Source organism: Peromyscus maniculatus, chromosome 3 (assembly GCF_049852395.1).
Source record: "Peromyscus maniculatus bairdii isolate BWxNUB_F1_BW_parent chromosome 3, HU_Pman_BW_mat_3.1, whole genome shotgun sequence".
Lineage (NCBI taxonomy): Eukaryota > Metazoa > Chordata > Mammalia > Rodentia > Cricetidae > Peromyscus > Peromyscus maniculatus.
Genome location: NC_134854.1, coordinates 153,903,026 through 153,926,951, shown reverse-complemented (window position 1 = coordinate 153,926,951; position 23,926 = coordinate 153,903,026). Strand labels below are relative to the sequence as shown.

Here is a 23,926-nt window from a genome sequence, read left to right as displayed (position 1 = left end):
TTCTTGCATATAAAACAGCATACAAAACTTGTCACTCAGCAAAATCTGCATGAAATTCTTTGATTTATCATACACATACATACAAGATTTATGAGGAAATTCCTAAAGAGAACAGCCCTTTCTGAGGAGATGGTCTGTCCTGTGTTCTATAGATAAAACAAATGTGAACTGCTCTTGGTGCCATTGTCATTCTGTCTGGAAAAGCCTGTTTCTTAGGAACTGCTATTCTGGTGGAAGCTCAGATATTTCCTATCCAGAGCATTAGGTTAGAGGAAGGGCTCAGGGAAGGACCTGGGTTGAGTGTAGTTCTTTGCCAGTGAATGATAATGATAAATTCTATCATTTTCTAGACTGGACCTTCAAGTTTCAGTACTATCACTCACTCCACTCAGCCCCACGCCTGGGTGGTTTGCACTTTTCATTGTCTTCTTCCTCCTTTTTGTAGTGAAGGAGCCATGCCAGGAGGATCTTCTCTCTGTAATGATAGTATTGTCATGCTTCTATTCTTAGTCATTTCCCTCAAAACTTTTAAATAACGGGGCTAATTTTGTTTCCTAGTATGTGTATTCTTTAATTCTTTGCTCTAGACTGTGGCCCATCCTTCACATTGTAATATTACATGTCTTTTTAATCTTCAAAGGTTGTTATTTTCAGACTGTCTCATCATGTAGTTCAAGCTGGCTTTTGATGAGTTATCGACTTAATCTGGGCATGTTTACTCTTGTACACTACCCATAAATTTCACTGAAGCCTTTGCTGTAGCTTTCTATGTTATCTTGGTCACTCTGATGCATTTGTGTCATTGTTCCTTTGACTACCCTTTAGCTCCTGGAGAATGTTGATGTCATGCTTCATTCCTTGCGAGTCTAGGCACTGCATCATCCTGTGTCTGTCTTGACACCTACAGTGAAGGTAATAGAGCACATGTCAGTACAATGCAGAGAGAAATATATAGCATATGAAGCTCCTTGTTGCTTTGTATATGGGGGAACAGGTATACTAACAAGAGAGACGCAGGGAATGAGGAGGGTGCTTGATGTGCAGGTGAATGAATTTGAGCTCTTGTCTGTTTTATCACATAGTAGGATGATTTCCAGTTTTGCTCATGTAGAGGGATAAAAGAATCACAAGTTTACAAAGTGGTTATAGTTGATTGACTATTCTTGAAGCAATTATATTGAATGTTTTGTCAATTGTAACAGTATTAAGCATGAGTTGGGTGCTAAACAAATGATAAGTACATGGCAGCTTGAATAACTGAAATGAAGAGTAAGGAGGGCTTGTATTTAAGAAAATGTATGTCTCTGTGTTAGTGGGTGCTACTGTGTTTTTGCATGAACTTGTAAAATAAATTGGTTGCTATTTTCAGTATTCTTGGTGGAGTAATAGTGTCAATGAGATTATTACCAACTGATAGTTGGTAAGAAGAACTGTATAAAACATGCGTAAGTCCCTACACAGACATCATTTTGATGTATTTAATGAAGTTCATATTCTCTGTATTTGTTTGCTTTTATGGTTTGTTATTTTAGTTAAAAGTTTGTAGTATTTCTGGTCAAGAAAAAACGTATCCAGACTTAATATGTAGAGAAACATAACAGAAAAACAATGCAAATAAAAAAAATCTTTATTTTGATGACAGCGCATGAAAATTCAGTGTTTCCTTCAACATCAACTACAAGGACATCAGGATGCAGTATGGAAGGCACTTGCTATCTTCATGAACTTCACCTATACTTTCTAGGGTAGCACAAAATGTTTTATGAACAAAACTGTGTGAACCAACTCAGTGGTAAATCAAATGTTTGCTTGATATTGTATATATGAGTTTATGATGGATGCCATGAATTTTCGAGAACCATATAGAAGTAACATTTTGGAAGATTGAACTAACAGATCCTTGGGTGTGTAGGAGAAATCAGGGCATCTTAGTGGTTACAATGAGTGTTATTCTATATGCCATAATCATAGTAATTTTAAGTGTTGAACTCATAATGGGAAGTTTAGGAAATATATTCATAGTGCTGGTGAACATCAAGAACTGGGTCAAGAGAAGAACGATTTCTACAGTGGATCAAATCCTTATGGCTCTTGCCATTTCTAGATTTGCTTTTCTGTGCACACTAGTCACAAATGTATTGGTATATGTGCTGCTCCCATTTCCAATTAAAACTAAAAATCTCATTAAAATAACTAGCATACACTGGACAATAACCAACCATTTCAGCATCTGGCTTGCTACATGCCTCAGCATCTTTTATTTTCTCAAGATAGCCAATTTCTCAAACTTTGTTTTCCTATACCTAAAATGGAGAGTTAAAAAAGTGGTTTTAGTGATGCTGCTAGGATCTTTTCTCCCCTTGTTTTTAAACATTTTTGTCATAAACAGATGTATTGATGTTTGGATTGATGGACACAAAGACAATATGTCCTACAGTGTTATCTCCAGTAACTCTACTCAGTTTTCTAATCTATTAATCACTAACACTATATTCACACTCATCCCTTTCTCTGTTTCTCTGATAACTTTCCTCCTGCTCATCTTCTCACTATGGAGACATTTGAAGAACATGCATCACAATGCTAAAGGTTCCAGAGATGTCAGTTCCAAAGCCCACATAAAGACCCTGCAAAGTGTGATCATCTTCCTATTATTATATGCTGCTTTCTTTCTGTCAATTCTTTTACAATTTTGGAATGATGACTTTCAGCAGAAATATCTAATTATTTTGTTTTTACGAGGTATAGCCATTGCTTTTCCCTCAGGCCACTCCTATGTCTTAATTCTAGGAAACACTCATCTGAGACAGGCATCCTTTCCTGTGCTCTGGTGGCTGAGGTGCAGACTCAAAGATGTGGAATGCTTGGGTCCCTAAAACATATCAGAAATCACCTTCCAAATTTTATAGAAAATTCAGTTCATAAGTCTTAGCTTTTAGGGAGAAATAGATGCAGGAAGGAGTCAGAGATGGGTCAGCTTTCAGACAGAGTTTATTATGAAGACAGACAGGATTCTACTAAGCTTTCTGGAAATACCCAGAAGGCCTGGATGTGAATATCATTTCTGCAAGAGAGAGAAGAATTTGTTCATGTAAGATCCTTGTGAGAAAGTAGGAAAAGAGGAAAGGTGTTATGCCAGGAGGAAATGAGCCCAAAGCAGGCTAACATTATCTAACTAGACTTAGAGACATCACATGTGCCTGTATTTCTTAATGAAGCAGATGTTTAAAATGGCCCAAAGCCATTCCTTTGAAAGGGGCCTCTGCAAGATGAATGGGCCTTGTCAGAATGTGATGGAATAGAGGTCACCTGTTCTGTTTGCAGCCCTTCTCATTTTAGATCCATACAGGCTGGTTGCTAAGAGGTAGAGGGAGTTTGGCTCTTGTGAGAATTATGAGGAGAGGTAGATAGACTCCCACCAGAGGTGGTCAGGTCTGTGAGGTAATAAGAAATGATGGGAGGAAAGATTGCTGTGGGCTGTAGGATAGAACAATAAAAATATCTTGTGTGTACAAACTTGTACACACCACATGTTTTTCAGTTGCATGTAACCTTATGAATTTGGGGAAATTACATGTACATTAAGCACTGGCCAAACAATTCAGGATTTGGCAGAAAAGATGCAAATATATACATTGCTGTATGAAGAGAGGTTTGAATATGGACCATCTAAGTGTAAGAACTGATATGAGTAACAGTTTTACATCAATCACTAGCTCTTTTAAGATTTTACAATGATTAATAAAATATCAATGTGAAATATCAATTTCTCTAGATACCTCAATTTCTATGGATGTCTTTCTGTGCACTATGAATATGTGTTGCTCTGATTGGTTGATAAATAAAATGTTGATTAGCTAGTAGCCAGGCAGGAAGTATGGGCGGGATAAGCAGACATGGAGAATTCTGGGAACAGGAAGGCTGAGTCAGCAGACACCAGCCTGCCATTCAGGGAGCAGCATGTAATGGCACACAGGCAAAGCCATGGAACACGTGGTGACATATAGATGAACAGAAATGGGCTGAGTTTAAGTGTAAGAGCCAGTCAGTAGTTAGCTTGAGCTAATGGCCCAGCAGTTGTAATTAATATGATCCTCTGTGTGTTTACTTGGGTCCGAGCGGCTGAAGGACTGGTGAGTAGGAGAGATTTGGTCCTGACCATGGGCCAGGTGGGACACAGGAAAACTTCAGCTACACCTCAATTATGTTTTGAAATATAGGATTTGAAAATATTTCTTAAAAGCTTTTTGGATTTCATCAGAATCTTTCTACCTTTTATATTTACTTTTATTCATTTAAGTTTTTTATTTAGTTGGGAATATTTCCTGTCATTTATCAATCTTCCTTTTGTGCTTATAGGCGACAATGATCACATTATTAATATCTCTAATTAGCACTGTACTTTACAGAATGTCAAGCTGAGGGTTTGAGGTGGTGGTGTAGTTCCATTGGAGTGCGTGTTTAGTGGGAATGAGGCACTGGTTTCAATCCCTATGCTCGAAATTCCACAAATGCAAATGAACAAATGACCAGAGAGCAGAAGTAACACAGCCCCGACACAAAGCAGGCATTTTCTTCATCTTAGAAACAGAAAGTAATTGTGTTGGTGTCTTTTGGGATGAACATTTATCAGGAGACATTCACCACCTAACAGACATAAAAAGTGACAGAGGTGATGCCAGCTCAGGGAACATACTGTTAGCTGGAGAGCATTGCAGGGGCAATGCAAGTCTAAGGTAAACGCTAATTTACATTCGTGATGTACTCCAGCTGGTTATGGCAGAGCCCAAAACGTTAACGTGATGTTAACACGAGAAGAATCAAATCCGTGTTCTGTATTTTAAAGACATTTGTTGTGGTAATCATTCTCATTCCTTTAAGAGCACTGATATTAAATATTGTTGGCTATGGTACCATGGTATTTCATAGCCTTCAAGATATTTTAATCTCATATATAATAATATCCTTATTCCTCAGATTAGAATCAGTAGGGGAATTTGCTAGCTGCCACATTGGTTTATATCAATCATACATTCACTATTAGGTTGCAAAGAAATCAAAAACAACAACCCATGAATCAATTTGATATTCATTGAGATGGACATGAAGCAAATCTGTAAGGGAGTACACTGATATTGGGAAACTCCCTTTTCATACAGATGGCCACAATATTATTTTATATGTTTCCAGGTAGTAAATTCAAACAAGGTAGGTCCTATACCCGAAGTGCCAGAGAAGGCAGTTGTATGAAGAAAACCTAAATTGTGAAATAGTTCAAATATAGTGTCTCAAATTCAAATATGATTGAATGATTATACCAGTATACTTTCATGACATTCAGCCTGAAATTCATCATAGAATTAAAAAGAAACAAGAACTTCACTGCATTTCCATAAGGCAAGGGCACATACAACTTATACTTAACATATTAAAAGAGGGACCAAGGAAGATACCTCAGTCAGTTAGTTAGTAAGTAAGTAAGTAAGTAAGTAAGTAAGTAAGTAAGTAAGTAAGTTAAGTAAGTAAGCAAGTAAGTAAGCAAGTAAGCGAGGAGTAAATAACTAAGCAGTCAGTCTGTCAGTCAGTCAGTCAACTGATGAAAAAGTATGAGGACCTGAGCTCAAATTCCCAGATGTCACATCAAAAATTGTTAGTGTTACAATCGCTATGATGAAACACCATGACCAAAATCAAGTTGGAGCAGGAAAGGTATATTTGACTTACACTTCCACATTGTAGTCCACCACTGAAGGAAGTAGGGACAGGAATTCAAACAGGACAGGAACCTGGAGGTAGGAGTTGATGCTGAAACCATGGATGATTGCTTCTTCCTGGCTTGCTGCTCATGGCTTGCTCAGCATACTTTCTTAAACAACAGAGTACCACTAGTCCAGAGGTGTCCCCACCTACAAGGAGTTGTGCCCTGCCATATCGGGCTTCATTTCTAGGCTTACTTAGACAGTATATCATTCCTTATCTGCCTTGATGCACACAGTGATATAATAGAGCAGATGTTGGAACAAAGTGAAGGAAAATGGATAGTATCTGAAGATCTAGGAGATACTAACAAGCAAAACATAGGGAATGAAGAAGACACTTGTGCAGATGCATTTATGCAAACTTCTGTCTGCTCTTTCTCACAATAGAAATTTTTTGCTTGCGTAGGTAAAATAGCTACAAGTTTTAGGAATGTTTGCATTACTACTGTGTGAAATATACTTGAGATTGTTTTATACAATCTTAACAACTATATTGCTAAATAAGAGTGTGATGCATGCTAAATGTTAATTAATGATAAACATGGATTACTAAGTTGAGGAAATGAAGGATGGTTGCACAGAAATAAATGTATGTTTCTGGTTTGTGTCTATGTACATGTGTGTATGCATAACTGTGAAAAAGAAAATTCACTAGTATTTCAGTGCTAATTCCTGAGGAATGATGGCCTCTACAAGATTATTAGTTAACTTTGATAGCTTTGAGGAAGAACTTTGGAAAACATGCATAGATCACTCACACGGTATCATTTTGCTGTGTTTAATGAAATTCTTCTATATGTCAGTGTAGATTTTATTGCCTTCTGTGTGAGTTAGAATTTTTTTTTTACTTTACTTGTATAGAAATCAAGCAACCAAGAAAAAGTATGTAGACACCCAAATCAGATGACAGTAGAGGGAACTCATGTCCTCCTTCAGGATCAACTACAGAGAATGCCAGGCTGCTATGTATGATGCCTGGGTTTGTGGATTAAACTCAGCCTGACTGTTTTGGATAATATCAGATGTTTGTAAAGAAAACTATGAACCAACTCACTAGTGAGTCTCAATGTTTGACATTTTATCTGAGAGTTTATAAAAATGGGTATGTTATAAATTCTTAAGAATCATGTAGACATACATAACATTTTAGAAGACTGCATTTACAAATCTTCAGCAGCTCAGTGGAAATTGGAGCATCCTCTGTTGACAGTGAGTGCTGTCCTGCAGGTCACATTCACCATTTAAGTGTAGAGTTCATTGCTGTGGAATAATCTTCTTGTATACTGTAAAGAGTTGTCTCTCAAATTGGTTTAATAAAATGCTGAATGGCCAGTAGCCAGGCAAGAACGATAGGTGGGGTGACCAAATTAAGGATGATGTGAAGGAGAAGGGCAGAGTCAGGAGTCACCAGCAAGATGCCAAGGAACCTAGATGAGAATTCTTTGCTGAGAAAAGGTACCAAGCCATGTGGCTAAACATAGATAAGAATTACAAGTTAATTTAAGTGTAAGAGCTAGTTAGTAATAAGCCTGAGCTACCAACCAAGAATTTAAACCTCTGTGTGTTTATTTGGGACCAGGCAATTGGGACATAGAAATTTCCATTTACAGTTCATCATAGGAAATTTTGGAAATGCATTTATGGTACTAGTGAACACCATGGACTGGCTCAAGAGAAGAAATCTCTTTAGTGGATCAAATCTTTATTGCTCTGGATCTCTCCAGAATTAATTTCTGTGGTCACAACTCATGGCTTCATTGATATCTACACTGTACTCAGCTTTAATGATTACTGTTATGAAAATAATTACTATTTTTCTGGACAATGAGGAAACATTTCAACATCTAGCTTGCTACATGGCTCAATGTCTTTTATTTTTTTCAAGATAGCCAATTTCTCAAAATCTTTTGCTTTATAATGTGGAGAATTAAAAAAGAAATACTTTCAAGGGTACTTCTAGTGTTTTACTCACTTCATTTTTAAACATTGATGACTAGATGGATGGATATAAGGTAAATGTGTTATAAAATCCCTGCTAAAATAACCATGCCCAATATTCTAAGCTTCATTTTTCTCATATCCTTCACTGCATTCCTGATTATTCCCTTATCTTCTCATCTTTTCCTTGTGGAGACATCTGAAGACTATGTAGTACAATGCCAAAGGTCCAGAGATGTCAGCACCTCAGCCCACATAAACACACTGCTGATGGTGGTCGCCTTCCTGTTTCTATATACTGTCTTCTCTCTTTCACTTGTTTCACAGTCTCGGGACTCTGACATTTGGCTGAAAAATCCAATTGTGTTGCTTTTTGAAGCCCCTGGGATTGCTTTTCCCCTCAGGCCACACCTGTGTTCTCACTCCTTGCAACAGTAAGCTGAGATGGACTTTCTTTCTGTGATGTGGTGCTTGAGGTGCTGGCCCAAAGTTACAGAAATGCTCTGTTTTAATATAAAATATACTGGTCATAATTCTTCATATTTTAGAGCAGTGTTCTCGACCTTAATGCCATGATCCTTTAATACATTTTCTCATACTGTGGTGATCCCATCTATAAAATGATTTTCTTTGCTACTTCACAAAGGTAATTTTGCTAAGGCAATGAATAGTAAAGTAAATATCTGATATGCAGGATATCTGATATGTGGCCCCTGTGAAAGGGTTGTCCAACCCCCAAACGTTCTTGTGCATACTGTTCTTAAATTTCAGTGTCACCCACATGAGAAAAGGAAACTGAATCAGGCATCATATTGACTATTTTACTGGGATATTAATGGAAACAATAAGATCACAGTGTTCTCTCCTCAAGTGTGTTTCTGAGGACACTACCTTCTCAGTCACTTTCTAAAATATAAACAGCAAGAAAGTTATGGCTGAAGTATACAGTCAATAAAATGAAACCATAGCAACAGTAGCATGAAACCTGAGACCTATGGATCTCTCTGAAGAGTAATGTGTGAGTCCATGATAGGATTTTCTCCCTAGTTACTTTCTCAGCATTTTTCTTTTGGGCATATAGGAAGGCTACTGATTTTTGTAAGTTAATTTTGAATGCTGCTACTTTGATATTTGAGACCTATATCTCTCTCTGAAGTAATGTATAAGATTTATAAGGAACATGTTTTTTGAAATGAGTACTTTATATATCTGCATATAAAGTATGATTTTGTTCATGGAGAAATTAATCATTTATTTCTAAAGGTGTCCAAAAAGAGTTAAAGTTGGTGAGTTATAGGGACAACATCAGAGAGACAGAATGAGACATGATTTTTAAATTCTGTTCTGTGTCTTTCCAGCCAGGTAGATTCTTCTATAATTTGAACACTGACAAATTTAAAAATAAAACATACAGACACTGTTATGGTGATATTTTATTTGTGCTCTAACAATTAAAGCTTGCCCGAAAATCAGAAGGAGGAGCTAGCCACTAGTTAACCATAGAAGTCTGGAGGTCTGCACAGACAGACAGGAAGTGACAGAGCTGGTCAGAGAGAGGAAGTGATAAGGCAGAGTGGAGAGAGGAACTTGTTCTCTTTCAGCAGAGGATTTTGTAGGGGTAAGAACTAGTGGCTTGCTGCTCTGCCTTTCTGATCTTTCAGCTTTTACCCCAATATCTGGCTCTGTTTTTTTTTATTAATAAGACTGTTATCAATTTGTGTTACACACTGTTGAATAAGAGGATGCTGAAGTATCATTGACCATGGAAATTAGATCTCTGTAGAAGATGTGAGACAAGAACAGGCAAGACTTGAGGTCGGAGGTCAGCTTGAATACAGAAGACAGATGATCAAAGAGAGCTCACTGTTTTACATCAGAAAAACAACTCAACCCAAGTAGTAATCATTGAGGAGAAAAGGCAATTGAGGGAAGGCCCATGTTCCTCAAAATCAGAATTTCATTGGAGAGCTTGTTAGAAACTAGAGTCTTTCTATGCTGTCCCAGAATATCTAAATACAAATATAAAAATTGGAACCTAGTATTGTGTCATTTCAACATGGTTTTAAATTTAATTTTTACAGTATTGTTTGAGAAATGAAGTGAAAGTCATTTATGTTGAGGATATTCAATTCATAACTGTTATCTATATTACTAGAAAGGTTGGACTTAGAGCCTTGCATGTTTCAGGACTAAAAGAGAGGTTTTATTTGTTTTAAAAAACTGAAATCTAATGAAGGTGTGTGTAGGGGTAATGGCCTTTAGACTTAGGTAATTAGACAGATGCCTTCGGCTGGCTTCCTTGTTGAGGATATTCTTGTTGGTTTCCAGGAGGAGGTGAAGATTGCTTTTGGTCACCTTCTTGTAGTTGTTCCTGCTTTGAATTATCATCTTCATTCCCTGAACCAGCAGATGATTCAGGAATGCTCACCTGAGACTGAGAATCTGGGTTCTGGGTTTGTTCATGAGCCTCTGTATGAGTGAAGAGCAGGTAGAAGACACTCTTCTTCTTTTCTTTCTCTGACCTTAACACTTAACACTTAATCTGTTCTCTAATGACCTGCCTGTCTATCCAATCTCACTTTCCTTACATCTATCTCAATTCCTCTTTTCACAAGCTAATAATACAAAAAAATCTCATATATGTGTTCCTGGGACAAGTATGTCCTTAAAATGGACAAAATTAGGTTTAAATTACCTTAATTTAGCAAGAAGATGTTTAAAAATTAGAAAGTAAATGAAGAAAAACTCTTAGTAGCATTGGTATGGCCAGTGATAGTTTGGGACATTGTATTGACTTGTGGCCTGTGGGTTCACATCAGTTCTTTTGAGTCCTGTGTTTAAATGAGAGTTGGAGGCTGAAGGTGCTAGAGCATCACAGTGGACTCCTAGGGGAGAAAAGAAAAGCAGAGTGCTGGTCCAGATAGCTTTTGCTGAGAAAACTGGTCGCCTATTTTTTTTAATCAGAAGAGGGACACAGTTGAGTCCTCTCTGTGATACACAGAGAGGATACACAGAAAAAAGACACAGATCTCTATTCCTAAACATTTGTTCATGAAACCGTACAGTTTTGGAAAGAAAAAGACCCAAAGAAGGAAGCCATAGACATTCTACTGCCACTAGGGAACTAGCATTAAACCTTTCCCACACGGCCTCATCACAGTAGTCATTTCTGAGTGTGGACAGGCAATCTTCAATTGTCATCAAAACCGTGTCTCTTACTGAATTTTATTGCCCTGCTCATGGTCTTGAGGCTCAAGAAGGAGGCAGATTTCTGAAGTTCTTGTGGGCCCCAGTACTCATTCATTTTTTACATCAAAATGATGATAAGAAGACACTTGAGCAGCAGTTCTCAACCTGTGGGTCGTGGCCCATTTGGCAAACCTCTGTCTCCAAAAATAATTACAACACAGTTCATAATAGTAGCAAAATTACAAGTATGAAAATAATTTTATGGTTAGGGGTCACCACAACCTGAGGGACTGTATTAAAGCATCAAAACATTAGGATGCTTGAGAACCACTGCTCTAGAGAATCAAGAAAGACTGAGGAAATGAAAAAATAGTTGATTGAGGAGAAAATTGGGTTTTCCCTTCTGTCACAGAGGGGATTATTCACTTTGGAACTCTAAGAAATAAACACAAGATTACTTGAAAAGTTAAATCACAGATCTCCAGAGATCACAAATGTCTTGCAGGGCAAAGTAACCCCCAATTTCTACCCACCGTAATATGAAAAAGGAGGTCAGTCAGACTGATTCTGCTAGAAGAGGGAGAAGATGTAAGGGACTTGTTGAGTTCTTGCTATCTTAACTGTCATCTACCTGTGTGAAATTAAACAATCAAACACCTTTTTTCCCCCTCCTTGGCAGTCCCCAAATTACCTACTTATTTTCGTTAAATAATCCATATACTTCATGTTGTTTATTCTTTTGAGACAGTCTCCTGTGGTGATATTGTGTTCCCCAATATATCGTGCACCCTAACAAATTTATCTGGGGTCAGAGAATAGAACAGCCACTAGACAGACATAGAGGCCAGAAAAATGCTGGCACTCACACCTTTAATCCTAGCCTTCTGGAGGCAGAGATTCATCTGGATCTCTGTGAGTTCAAAGCCACACTGGAAACAGCCAGGCATGGTGACACATGCCTTTAATCCCAGGAAGTGATGGCAGGAAGCAAAAAGGTATTTAAGGTGTGAAGACGAGGAACTAGAGCTGGTTAAGCTTTCAGGCTTTTGAGCAGTAGTTCAGCTGAGATCCATTCTGAATGAGGACTCAGAGGCTTCCAGTTTGAGGAAACAGGATCAGCTGAGGAACTGGCAAGGTGAGGTAGCTGTAGCCTGTTCTGTTTCTCTGATCATCCAGCATTCACCCCAATAACCAACTTCAGGTTTGTTTTTATTTAATAAGATCTGTTAACATTTGTAACACAGTCTCCTATAACTCAGAATGCCTTAAAACTCAGTTTGTAGCTGAGGATGACATTGAACTCCTGACCTCCGGCATCCACCTAACCAGTGACGGGATTAAAGGCATGACCCACCTGATACCTGGTTTTACTCTACATATTTCAGTGTTTATTTTAGTATCTGTTTACATCTTTCTTTCATTAAACCCTTTGTTTCTGTTCACAAGTTCTCTCAGGAGGTGAACCTAAGAGAGAAACATTTGAGCAATGTGGCTTGGTATAAAACAATGTCTTCACAGTCGGTCTCCTTCCACCAGCCTTGCCGTTTCCTATGCAACCTGACAGCATCACAGGGTCTCTTGAGGAATGAAACTCTTGCGCTTGGTGCTTTGGTCCTTCTCATACAGTTTCAAATGTATACTAATGCTGAAAAGGTGAGGATGTAACCAACAAACTCAAAACTCAGTTCTTCACAGTTGCTTCCCTCCTTTCTCCTTCGCTCTCGGCAGCATGGTTTCCTGTCCCCCAGACACAGTCACAAACACCCATATCTAAATTCTCATACCTTCATCTGCACTCTGAGGTAAGCTCAAGGCCAACAAGACCACCGTCAACAGGACCACTAGCATCTTGGAGAAGACTCTAGAGTTTCCCTGAAGTGTGTGCTGGAGGATGAGAGGAATCTCCTTTAATGAGTGGCAAAAGAATGAGGGCTTTGGAACTCCACTGACCTCATATCTGTCACAGCAGGATGTCCTACACAACTTTCTTTCTCTTTTGGATTTTGATCCTGCAGGATACTGTATGGAGGTGGTTGTCAGTGTATTTCTAATGGATACAGCACTTGAATAATATTGTTACTGTGTTGAAGGAACACTCTCCAAGCAATTGACACAAATATAAGAATTTAAATTCCATCACTATTTAAATTTCGTTCCTGGTTATCGTAACTGTGAAATTAAGTGTAACTGTGTGTGTATTGTGAGCTTGTATTTAGGGGTATAACTGTATTTTCCAAGCAGTGATGACATAGGCTTACAGTGAGGCTGTAAATGACTCTGTTACTGTATCCAAAAACGAACATGTTAAATAATTTTATTACTATAATTCTTTCTCCACCAACAATAATGTACATACCCTCCATATATGATATAAGATAATTTCCTTTTACAGAAACTAATTTCTGGTCAACTACCAATCTCATCAATTAAGAAATGCTCAATGCATTAGGATGCCACATGACTAAACAGTAATACAAGTTCAGTCTACCTAGATACAAAAATTATTCTCGAGTGAGGTACGTAGCTTTCATCAGAGATACATTGGTGAAGTATATATAGCCTAACATATTTTGTTCTCATTAATAGAGTTAAGGTTATTAAAGCAAAAGTAGCCAAGGAATCCACAATGATGTTTCCAACATAGAGGAACAAGGATACAAGAGTCCTGAAATGAATCATTATGTTTTGAATCATAAGACTTCTTGCAACCTCCCTCCTTTCCAGAATGATTCATTAGATTGGGCTTTAATTCTTTTAGGAAATACATCTTTTATCATTGCCACTATTAAAGACTGGTCAAGATTCAGTACTTGATTATCTGGTCTAATCCATTCTCTTGCATCCCTGGTTTGCCTTCCCAATGCACTTGATACTGTTCTCTCAGATTGGGCTTTAGTAAGAGGACTTTGTCCACCATAATCTTGACAATTTCTATCCTCCACTAAACTTGTGAAAATGGTGTGTTGATATCCTATGCCATGTATTGATTTTTCCTTACAATCATCATGCATTTTGCATTGGAATTTTTTACATTAATTATAATCAAATCCTTCTTGTTTTCTAAACCAATCTCTAGAGTTCAGTATAATAACTTTAATTTGCTCTTATTTTTAGTTCATTTTTATACCTTTTAAAAAGAATTCATCATTTCCCCTTCTCTCTGTTCCCTGTCCTCTCTCTAACGCCTCCCATACTCTCCTCAAATATGTGGTCTATATTCATTATTTTTACTCATTCATACAAGTGCACACACACATACACAGACATATACACAAATATACATATGAATATAGAAAAGTAATGAATTAGTTTAGTGTTGCTCATATGTATGAGTTTTGGGCTGACTACTTGGTATTGGGTAACTGATCAGCTGATTAGTGGCCATGTGCCTTGGGAAGATTTATTCTTCCTCTATCAGTTTTCCTTAACTGCCTGTAGTTCTTAATATTAATATGTGGAACAAGCTATTATGTTTCCAAAATGTCCTCTTTGGGTGCCTTGACAAGACATTTTCTTCTCACCTGTTGTGCAATCTGTTATATTTAGGAGTTCTCTGTTCTTCCTTTCCCTGGAAGATGGAAATTATAAATGAAAATATCACCTGTGTGTTCACCAGACAAAACTAAAACAGAGGTTAGAGAATCACTGACAGTGAAGACTATGTTCTGAACTATGAGATTGTATTTTCCTTTTGTAATTCATTACCCTCTCTATTCATTACTGACATTAAAGAAGGCTGGGAAAGGACACGAAAGCGTGACATTAGGCAGAGCCTACTGAAGTCTTTCAGGACCCACTAAGCCAGACAGCTGATTTCACTGCAGTGCAGTCTAGTCATTGGCCCTGGGACTCTACTCTTCTGTTTCTCTTTCCTATTCATACCTGAACGTCTATATTAAATAGCTATCTATTAAGACCATTCATCTTATGCTCCCTTATCATTTAGAATCTAGGGAAACCAGAGACTGTCATGATATTAAATAAAGGTGACGGAACTAAACACCTGCTCTATTTTCCATAAACTCCTTAAGCACAGGGAGATTGTGATACTACCAGAGAATGGCCAAGTAGTAGTATCTCTTCTCTCAAAACACTCCTCAAAAATTAGTAGAGGAAATCTCATTATTATTGTCAGCACACAAGAGTTGTTAAGATCTTTTTATAATAATCTCTGCACCCCTTACTCTACATAAGCAGAGCTCAATTCCCAGCCATGCAATGAAACTGGGGACTCCTTCAGAATTTCCATCCACCCCTGGGCCCTACTTGTTACCTAGCATTTCTGGATTTGTGGATTGCAGCATTGTAGCTAGAGTTTTCCTGCCTTGCCCACAGTCAGGACAAATCTTTGTCACCTGCCAGTCCCACAGCCGCTCAGACCCAAACAAGTAAACACAGAGACTTATATTGATTACAAACTGTATGGCCGTGGCAGGCTTCTTGCTAACTGTTCTTATAGCTTAAATTAATCCATTTCCATAAATCTATACCTTGCCATGTGGCTGGTGGCTTACCGGCATCTTCACATGCTGCTGGTCATGGAGGCGGCTGCAGTGTCTCTCCGCCTCAGCCTTCTGCTTCCCAGAATTCTCCTCTCTCCTTGTCCCACCTACTTCCTGCCTGGCCACTGGCCAATCAGTGTTTTATTTATTGACCAATCAGAGCAATTTGACATACAGACCATCCCACAGCACAGCATAGTTATCTTTGAATTACAGTTAATATCCACTTATGAGTGGGTATATAACATGTTTGTATTTCTGGGTATGGGTTACCTCACTGAAGATGATTTTTTTGTTCCATCCATTTGCCTTCAAATTTCTTAATGTTATTGTTTTTAACAGCTGAGTAATACTTCATTGTGTAAATGTACCACATTTTCTATATTCGTTCTTCAGTTGAGGGACATCTAGGTTGTTTCCAACTTCTGGCTATTACAAATAAAACTACTATGAACAAAGCTGAGCAAGTGTCCTTGTGATATGATCAAGCATCCTTTGGGTGTAGGCCCAAGAATGGTATCACTGGATCTTGAGGTAGACTGACTTCAAATTTTCTTATAAACTGCCATATTAATTTCCAAAGTGATGGTACAACTTTGTACTCCCATTTGTAGGCTGACTTTTCTGTACTACCAGCCAGTTCCAAATAACTATTCAGGGACTTATTATCACTGCCTGAAGAGCCAGCTTCCAGCAGCCCAGGGAATGCAAAAAAAATTCACAAATGTGTTGAAGACTAAAATTTTTCTATCTGAGGGGTAACAAAAAAAGGAACTTATGCATTCTGATGGTAAATGTCTTTATTATTGCATCTTGAAATAAAATCTCTACAAAAATCTGTCTCCACATAGCTACATCTCTTTACACAACTGTATCTCTCTTCTACACAGCTCTCTCTACACAGTGCTACACAGAAAAAACTCTGGACAGATATATGAGTTACATTTTGAGGGTCACAAATGTTCTGATAACACATGAGAGATCACACAGTTTCTCTCGGACTTGGGATGTCACATTGACTGGCCAATGACTAACGATGGCAATTCTTGGCTGAGCAGTCAGGAGGCATATAGCCTGAGAGATACCATGGAGAATTACATTGAAACTCATAACCTACACAATAAACAGATAGTTGGCTGGACCTTGAGTCCTGCATTATAAATATGATGTTAGGGGTACATGCAGAGAGTCAACTACTGAGAGAAATCTGTGCAGGGAGTTATGTCTTCAATGCTATCAGCCAGACTTTTGCAAGTGAAGAGCTGAAACTAAAATTACTTCATGCCTGATCTTGATTCAACAGACACCTGGAAATCTGTCTTTGTGCAATTCATGTGCAGGGGCAACTAGTTTGCTTTGAATTTGTTCTGTAAATCAGCTAGTGGTGTAAAAAGCTGTCTTTGTAGCTAGAATACTGTTACTTTCCTATGTCGGTCTGAGCTATGAAAAATATCTTGGTATTATTTCTATTCATCAAAAATTGTACAACTTAAGAAGAAATCATCTTCCTGTTCATTCCCTGATATATGTGTCCACTAGATGGAATATATACACGAGATAAACACACAGGTAGTGGGGTAAATACCGATAGCTCTTTTTATGGAAGAAATGTAGTGGCATATGAGAAAAATTATTGACAGAAGTAACCAGTTTTCAGAGTCTGTGGTCCCATAAGCCTTGCTTGATGAGGTTTCTCCATCAGAGAGTTATTCATCTGGTGGGTCAACACCTGAATTATTAATTGCCATCTGTTGTATTTTTGTGATGGCCCATGACAACTAATTGTTAATTATAAATGCTTGGCCAATGGCTTACGCTTGTCTCCAGCCATCTCTTACAACTTAATGCACTTCTATTAATCTATATGTTGTCTCAGGCTCATTCTCCTCATCTATGCTTCCCATGTTGCTTCTTCCACATCTGGCTTGAGACTCTGGAAACTCCACCCTTCTTCTTCCCAGCATTCCTCTGTCCCCCAAATCCTGCCAAGCTATCAGCATGCCAACTCAATACTAATGAAAGTAACACATAGTCATATTTTACAAAAAGATTATTCAACAGCATTTCCTTCTTTTTGTCTAATTAAAAAGGAAAGTTTTAACTTTAACATAGTAAAATTATATACAACAAAAAGTGTTAAGTAAGAATTACAGTGACAGTAATAATTACAGTAAGAATTACAGTGACAATATTCAGTCCATTTGTATTTGGCAAAATTAGAGGGAATATTTTATTGTCTATCTTATCTTTGTGAGTCTACAGTTTTTTATCTAATTTACCTTTTATCAAAACTAAGGAAAACTATACATTTAATTATTCAGTCTTTAACTCCATAAAAGACCCCAGAAGGGTATTACTTAATGACAGGGACATCAGGCTGCCTAGACAGTCATTCAAAGTTCTGTAATGTTGGGGCATCCAACTTTAGTCTACAGGCCTAGTATATCCGACAGACATTTTTGTGAAGCAGGGAATTTTGAAGGACTGCCCTACCTTGTCTTGGCTAAGTTTGGTGGTCGCTTTCTTTGCATCCTGCTGGTCTAGTTTGGACAGTATACTGTCAGCAATTGAGGCAAGGGCAGTTCCTTTGCCCAAATGTCTAGCTTTTCCATAAAGAAAACAAACTCCATATGGAGTTTCTTTGATGCACATCATCCTCCTTTGAAGCAAATTGGTGCTGTCAGGAGCAGAAGTGTCTCATTGACATAAAAAGCCTTAGGTTATTAAGCTCACTAAATGACATATTCTGTAGGTCTTGGGCATATTTGAAAAGCATTAATCTATCTAAATACATCTGTGTATGACCTTGAAAACATACCTAACACGACTATAAGTTTGACTATTAAAATGACTATTAATCTATATTTCTAAATTATGTATTACATTTTAATTATACAGTGCAATTTTAAATATAATTATACATTACATTTCTAAATTACTCAGTACATTTTTAGACAAGCATAGGAAGCATAAGTGAAGTAAATGAGCCTGGAGCAGCACATAGATTAAAATGTGCATAATTGCATAAGCACAATACCCTAAACAAGAATAGAAACATACATACAGTATAACAAAAATAACCTTAAATTTGTATCAATATTCAAAAATCATACCAATGTAAAATATATAAGACTAGTAGTTGTTTTTTTTTCATTTAAAAGTAGAATCAATAGTCTACCCTTTTATCCTATCATTTCTATATTCCTTTTATTCTTTTAGAAAGAGATATTTGAATTTAATTCTTTTGTTTAGTTTTTTCTGACTATGACCAATAAGAACTTGTAATCAACCCTCTTAAATATTGACAAACATTAATAATTCATTGATTAATCCACCTATACCCCATATCTTGGGAATGTGGGTATCATGTTCTCTAGACTAGTTCCTGTTGTCTGGGGTCAATGGCATCTCTAGGGGACCATACTATCTGTCCTGTAGTCTTTCATGGCTTTCTCCCTTGTGTCTGAAGCCATGATCCTCAAGAAGTTTCCTTCTCCCTCCCTTAATCTGATCTTTATTATTTTGAAGGAATCTATAGATTTTTGTTTCCTGTGGAAACAAAGGATAACCTCTCCCCCAAAACAATATATTTCTCAGCTTTCATTCTGAAGCCAAGACATCTCTAATGTATATAGGCTGGATTAATTCAGCAGTACCTTCCATAATCCAATGTCTCTCAGCAGCTGTTTTTTTGTTTACTAAAACTTTAGTCAGATTTTTCTTAATTATACTTAACAGTATATAATAACTTATTAGCTTCCATAAGACTACGACTTTCTGGAGTAGGGCTTGTGTTCTGGGACTAGGGGAGCATAGAGAATAACATTACCCTTGAAAAGTTAATAGGCACCAAGGCCATATGTTAATAGAAGGGCCATAAGTTGTTTTTGCCAGAGATAAGGAGAGTGATTCCCTTTTTATCAAGCAGGAAATTTTCCAAGCACCTGAGGGAATAGGAGCTTTATCTAAATGCCTGACTTTGGGAAAAGATCTCTGTTAAGTTTGAGCCTTAGAAACAACAGTTTCTCAATTGATGCTCCATTGAGTGTCAAAATAAACCTTTTAACTCATAAACACATTACACAGAGAGACTGGGAAATTTCCTGCTTCTTTTATAGCACACCCCTGCAGAATATAACAGGTTCTTATATGACTCAGTTTATCAATATAGCTTAAGCTTAACAAACTTGGCAAAGACAAGTAGACTAGGCACATTATCAAGCATGAATATGATAAGAAGATATTCTTAGAATTAGATAAGAAGATATTCTCTAAACTAGTGTTTTTCAACCTTTCCAGTGTTTTGACCCTTCAATACAGTCCCTCATGTTGTGGTGACTACCCAACTACAAAATCATTCCCTTTGCTATTCCACAATTGCAATTTTGCCATTGTTATGAATCTCAATACAATCATCTGATAGGTAGGTGGTCCTAGGCTTACTCTGTAAAAAGGTCTTTTAATCCCCAAAGAGTCCAGACTCAGAGGCCAAGAAGCTGCTCTAAGCCCTTTGCCAGACTGCTTACATTGCAGGAAATGAACATCCCACTTTCTGGTGTTTATGTTTGGTTCTTATGCCTGTGACCTTAATTTTTAGCTTTTTATTTATTTTGAGTTCAAATATTAACGATATAAAACATTTTGTAAACTTAAAATGTCCCATAGCCTTGTAAATTTAAATATTTTAAAAAACTATTCCTTAAAAAATATTACTTTTTAAATTCTGTAAAACTCCAAAATTTCCTCTTAAAAAAGTTTAGAGTCTCTTAACTGTGTGTTCCTGCATTATCAAAAATAAAGTACCTTTTTTTTTTTTTACTTCAAGAGAGAGAAAACAACACATAACCACAATCTGCAAAAGGGAAAAACCAAGCCCCTGAAGTGCAAACAGTTCAAAGTCAGTATCTGGAATTCATTCATAATCCTTTTGTTTTTTTCTGAGGGACTAGATCACCTCTTTGGCCCCACCCTTGGCAGCATGTACATAGCATGCCTTCGGGATCCTGGCCTGCTCCATTTCACTGTGGCTTCAGTTGACTATCACATGGCACTGGCATTTCCCAAACTGTTAAGGCCTGCAATTGCAACTAGATTCTCTTTGGAACTCTAGCCTGCTACATATTTGCAAACCTCAGCTGTCCCCATGATCTCTTCATGTCTTTAAAACAATTATCACCTGGATGACTCTGAAATGACAAGGTTTAGCTGCCAGAGCAAGATACATTCTCACATATAAAAGCATGGAAGTACAGCTTCAACATCTTATTAAACAAGCATTGTTTGTAAATACTATCTTTCATAAACCTTGTTTTCAGTACAGGACAGGAATTATACAAAAATCTACCCCAATCCAGAATATCTTAGAGACCTTGGAGACCTTGGTAGGCCAACTCCACGTGGTCACCTTTAATCAAGATGGTGAAATCACATGACATTTGCCCTCTCCAATCCTAGGAAAGATGGCTGCCAGCCATGTGGCTGCCTAAAGATGGTGGAAATTCAAAATGGAATCATGCCACATAGTTCCTTTAAAATTATCCATGTATAGATTTTTAATTATCAACTCCCAGTGTTACTAGTTTTAACTTTTCTCCCCAGATTTTACAGATTTTTAACCATATCCAACAAAATAAACATATAAATCTCAAAGTGCAGAATGTTCACAAAAATCAAGTCTAAATTTTTTTTGGATTTTTTTGCTTTCTTTTCTCTGTCCCTGTGTCTAGGGCTCAGACTGACAGAGTGACATAGAAGAAATTTTTAAATATGCTTGAGTCTAGTCAAGGAAGGCCCATAATCCAACTTGAGAACCAGTTTTCAAATAAAATATGATAACATAAAACAATTTTAACATTATCTATTCTAAAGATAGCTGAACTCCTGCTAACCTGAACCAAGTGACCAGAGCTTACAGATAAATTCTGAGCCCTGGCCATAAATGTAGCCAAGGCAGCAGCAGTGGTGACTGGCTGCTGTTGTGTTCGATCTCCAGGGTCAAGAGACTCAACATACCAAAAACAAACAAACAAACAAACAAACACCAGAAAGTCTATGAGCAGAAGTGCCATAACCTTGACCAAAAAAAAAAAAAAACCAAACAAAAAACAGTACAAAAAATATCCAAACAATTTCTGTATCAGCTCCATGCTTGTAACAAAATTTACAAACACACCAGAAAACACAGACAAAACTTTCCAACAAAAGAGGAAGACACATCTCTTGAGGGAAACAGACAAAACTTTCATGGGCACACCAGAAAACACAGGCAAAACTTTCCAACAAAACAAACAAAACTTCCAACCAGAACCATAACCAATAGGCAGGTTACATCTCTTGAAAATCTTTTTGTACAATGTGAATATGTAATACTTTCATTGATTAATAAAGAGCTGATGTGCTGATAGCTAGGCAGGATTTTCAGAGGAATGCTGGGAAGAAGAAGGGCAGAATCTCCAAAGTACTGAGCCGGATGTGGAGAAAGCAACATAAGAAGTTCATAGATGAGATAAAAGAGCACTGTGGCAGCACATAGATGAATAGAAATGGGTTAAGTTGTAAGAGCAGGCAAATGTCTCCTGTTGTCACTTTAATTTGATGTACCTAATCATAGTCTCTACCACAACAGTTGGAAAATAAAACATTAGAATAAAATTTCATAGTGGTAAAGCCATATCTGATCGGAACAGCAAAGGTCAGAAAGCCAGCATAGCTGCTTGACAAAAATCCAGCAAAGCTGATCACGACCAAGGCCATTTTTCAGTTTTGATTTTGATCTCCATATGTTGCATGCTTAGGGGGCTTTTACTACTTGTACGATTTTGGCATATTGGATTGATGGAAACTTTCTTATGAATAATTTATCCAAGGAGTACTGCTTCCAAGCTTCCATGGTAAAGTCATGAGTACACTACTCCTCTCCTTTCTAGGGACATATCCTTATCTACTTGAAGGTCTTCCTTAAGTTGTGACACACATAAAGAAGGCAGATATCTCTTTATGAGGCTCTGAAGTATTCTTGAAGCATCTGCCCTTGTATTTACTCAGAAACAAGGTAATCAAAGTAAACTTTAAAAGATCAACAAGGTCCAGCTGGAGAAGTTAACAATAGATCAGAAGTTGACAAGAGATTACAAGCCTCTTCTAAATATATGCTTAGGCAATTACATGGCAGGTAAGATTGAAGGCCACATATGATATGTCCCTGAGAGGAAGATACAATAACAAAGTTAGATTCATTGGAGTTATCTCTGCCTACACAGAGGCTCATATTGATAGGCTAAGAATGATTCAGAAAAATAGTAAAAGAATTTTTTACCTTTCTTAGAAAAGTTATTTGTGCAAAGCCACTGTGATGTCATATGACCAAGGAACAAAAGAATGCCAGGATTAGACATGTAAATAAACTCCATAAAGATATGATATATAAACATTTGCCTGCCTCACATTCATAAATGGTCCCTGGATATGATTTAAAAATTCAAAAGTGCCCTAACACTGGTTCCCCTGATAATGATTGAGTGTCCATGGTTTCCTTATTCCTCAGTTTTCCTTCCTACAACTATATAATGTGTATATAAATGTGGAGAAAAATCTTTGTCCATTTTTTTCTGTTTTTCCATGTATCTGTGATATAATAGTCTGTCTTTGATTTAAAAAGAAAATAACAACTTGTCCTCAGTACCATCATTGTCCTTTTCTTCTTTCAGGATTTTTGTGTGAAGATCTAAGCTATGAGTATAGCTTCCCTGCTATTTCTAGGCAATGTAATCTCACAGCAGTTGTCTTTAGGGCCTTTACAATAGTGCTGATCCTTCTTCCATGTTTGTGGACAGACACTGAGAGTGAGTTTAAAGCTCAATTACCCACAGTTGTGTTGTCTTCAATGGTGTCTTGCGTTTAGCTTTGGATTGTGTGTGTGTGCACACATGAATTTTTCATATATAACCTAATACATAATAATTATCAGCAGAAAATTGTATGGAAGATGAGCTTTTCATGGCAATAGCAGAGAACACAGGGACCCATTACTAAGAAAAAACCTCACAGAGCAGTTACTTTAAACTCTTCTGCATGCATCCAGTGTATTTGCGTGCTATTGATGTTGAAGGATCATTCATGCCATCTCCTGAAGACAGAGGCTTATGCATCTCATTAGTCATTCCCCACATCCACCATATACTGGGTTTTAAATTTTACTATCTGTCATCTAAACTTGATCAATTCAAATTACATAGTGCCTAGACAAGGCAAAATATTGCAAAGCAGTGGAAGAGAATATGTATTTATTTGCATTTGAGTAAATGAAAATTCAAAATCAACAACTGAAATTATGGCTTGTAGTAAAGTTATGGGTTAGAGTTATTTTACATTGCTTTGGCATTACAATATATAAATAAACCTAGCATTGAACTTTATCTTTGTCTTAATTAATGTTGCTTTCCTCCTTAACATTGGTCAGAGTATAAAAGCAGCAAGAACCTCACTGTCCACCCAGAAACCATGTATTGGTAAAATTTTTTGCTAGAAGGTTATAAATCT

At 37.2% G+C, this 23,926-nt stretch overlaps 1 protein-coding gene across 1 annotated transcript; it reads left to right on the top strand.

The window, feature by feature from the left end:
- Positions 1 to 476: 476 nt before the first annotated feature.
- Positions 477 to 3,488, top strand: LOC102914416 (taste receptor type 2 member 140-like). Its single transcript, XM_006996983.2, has 2 exons — positions 477 to 912; positions 1,643 to 3,488. The coding sequence occupies exon 2, from the start codon at positions 1,941 to 1,943 to the stop codon at positions 2,874 to 2,876; it is 936 nt and encodes a 311-aa protein (XP_006997045.2). The 5' UTR covers positions 477 to 912; positions 1,643 to 1,940; the 3' UTR covers positions 2,877 to 3,488.
- The last annotated feature ends 20,438 nt before the right edge of the window (positions 3,489 to 23,926 follow it).

Bases quoted from the DNA above. Each gene is read 5' to 3' on its own strand.
- LOC102914416 (XM_006996983.2), top strand. From the start codon at position 1,941: ATGAGTGTTATTCTATATGCCATAATCATAGTAATTTTAAGTGTTGAA.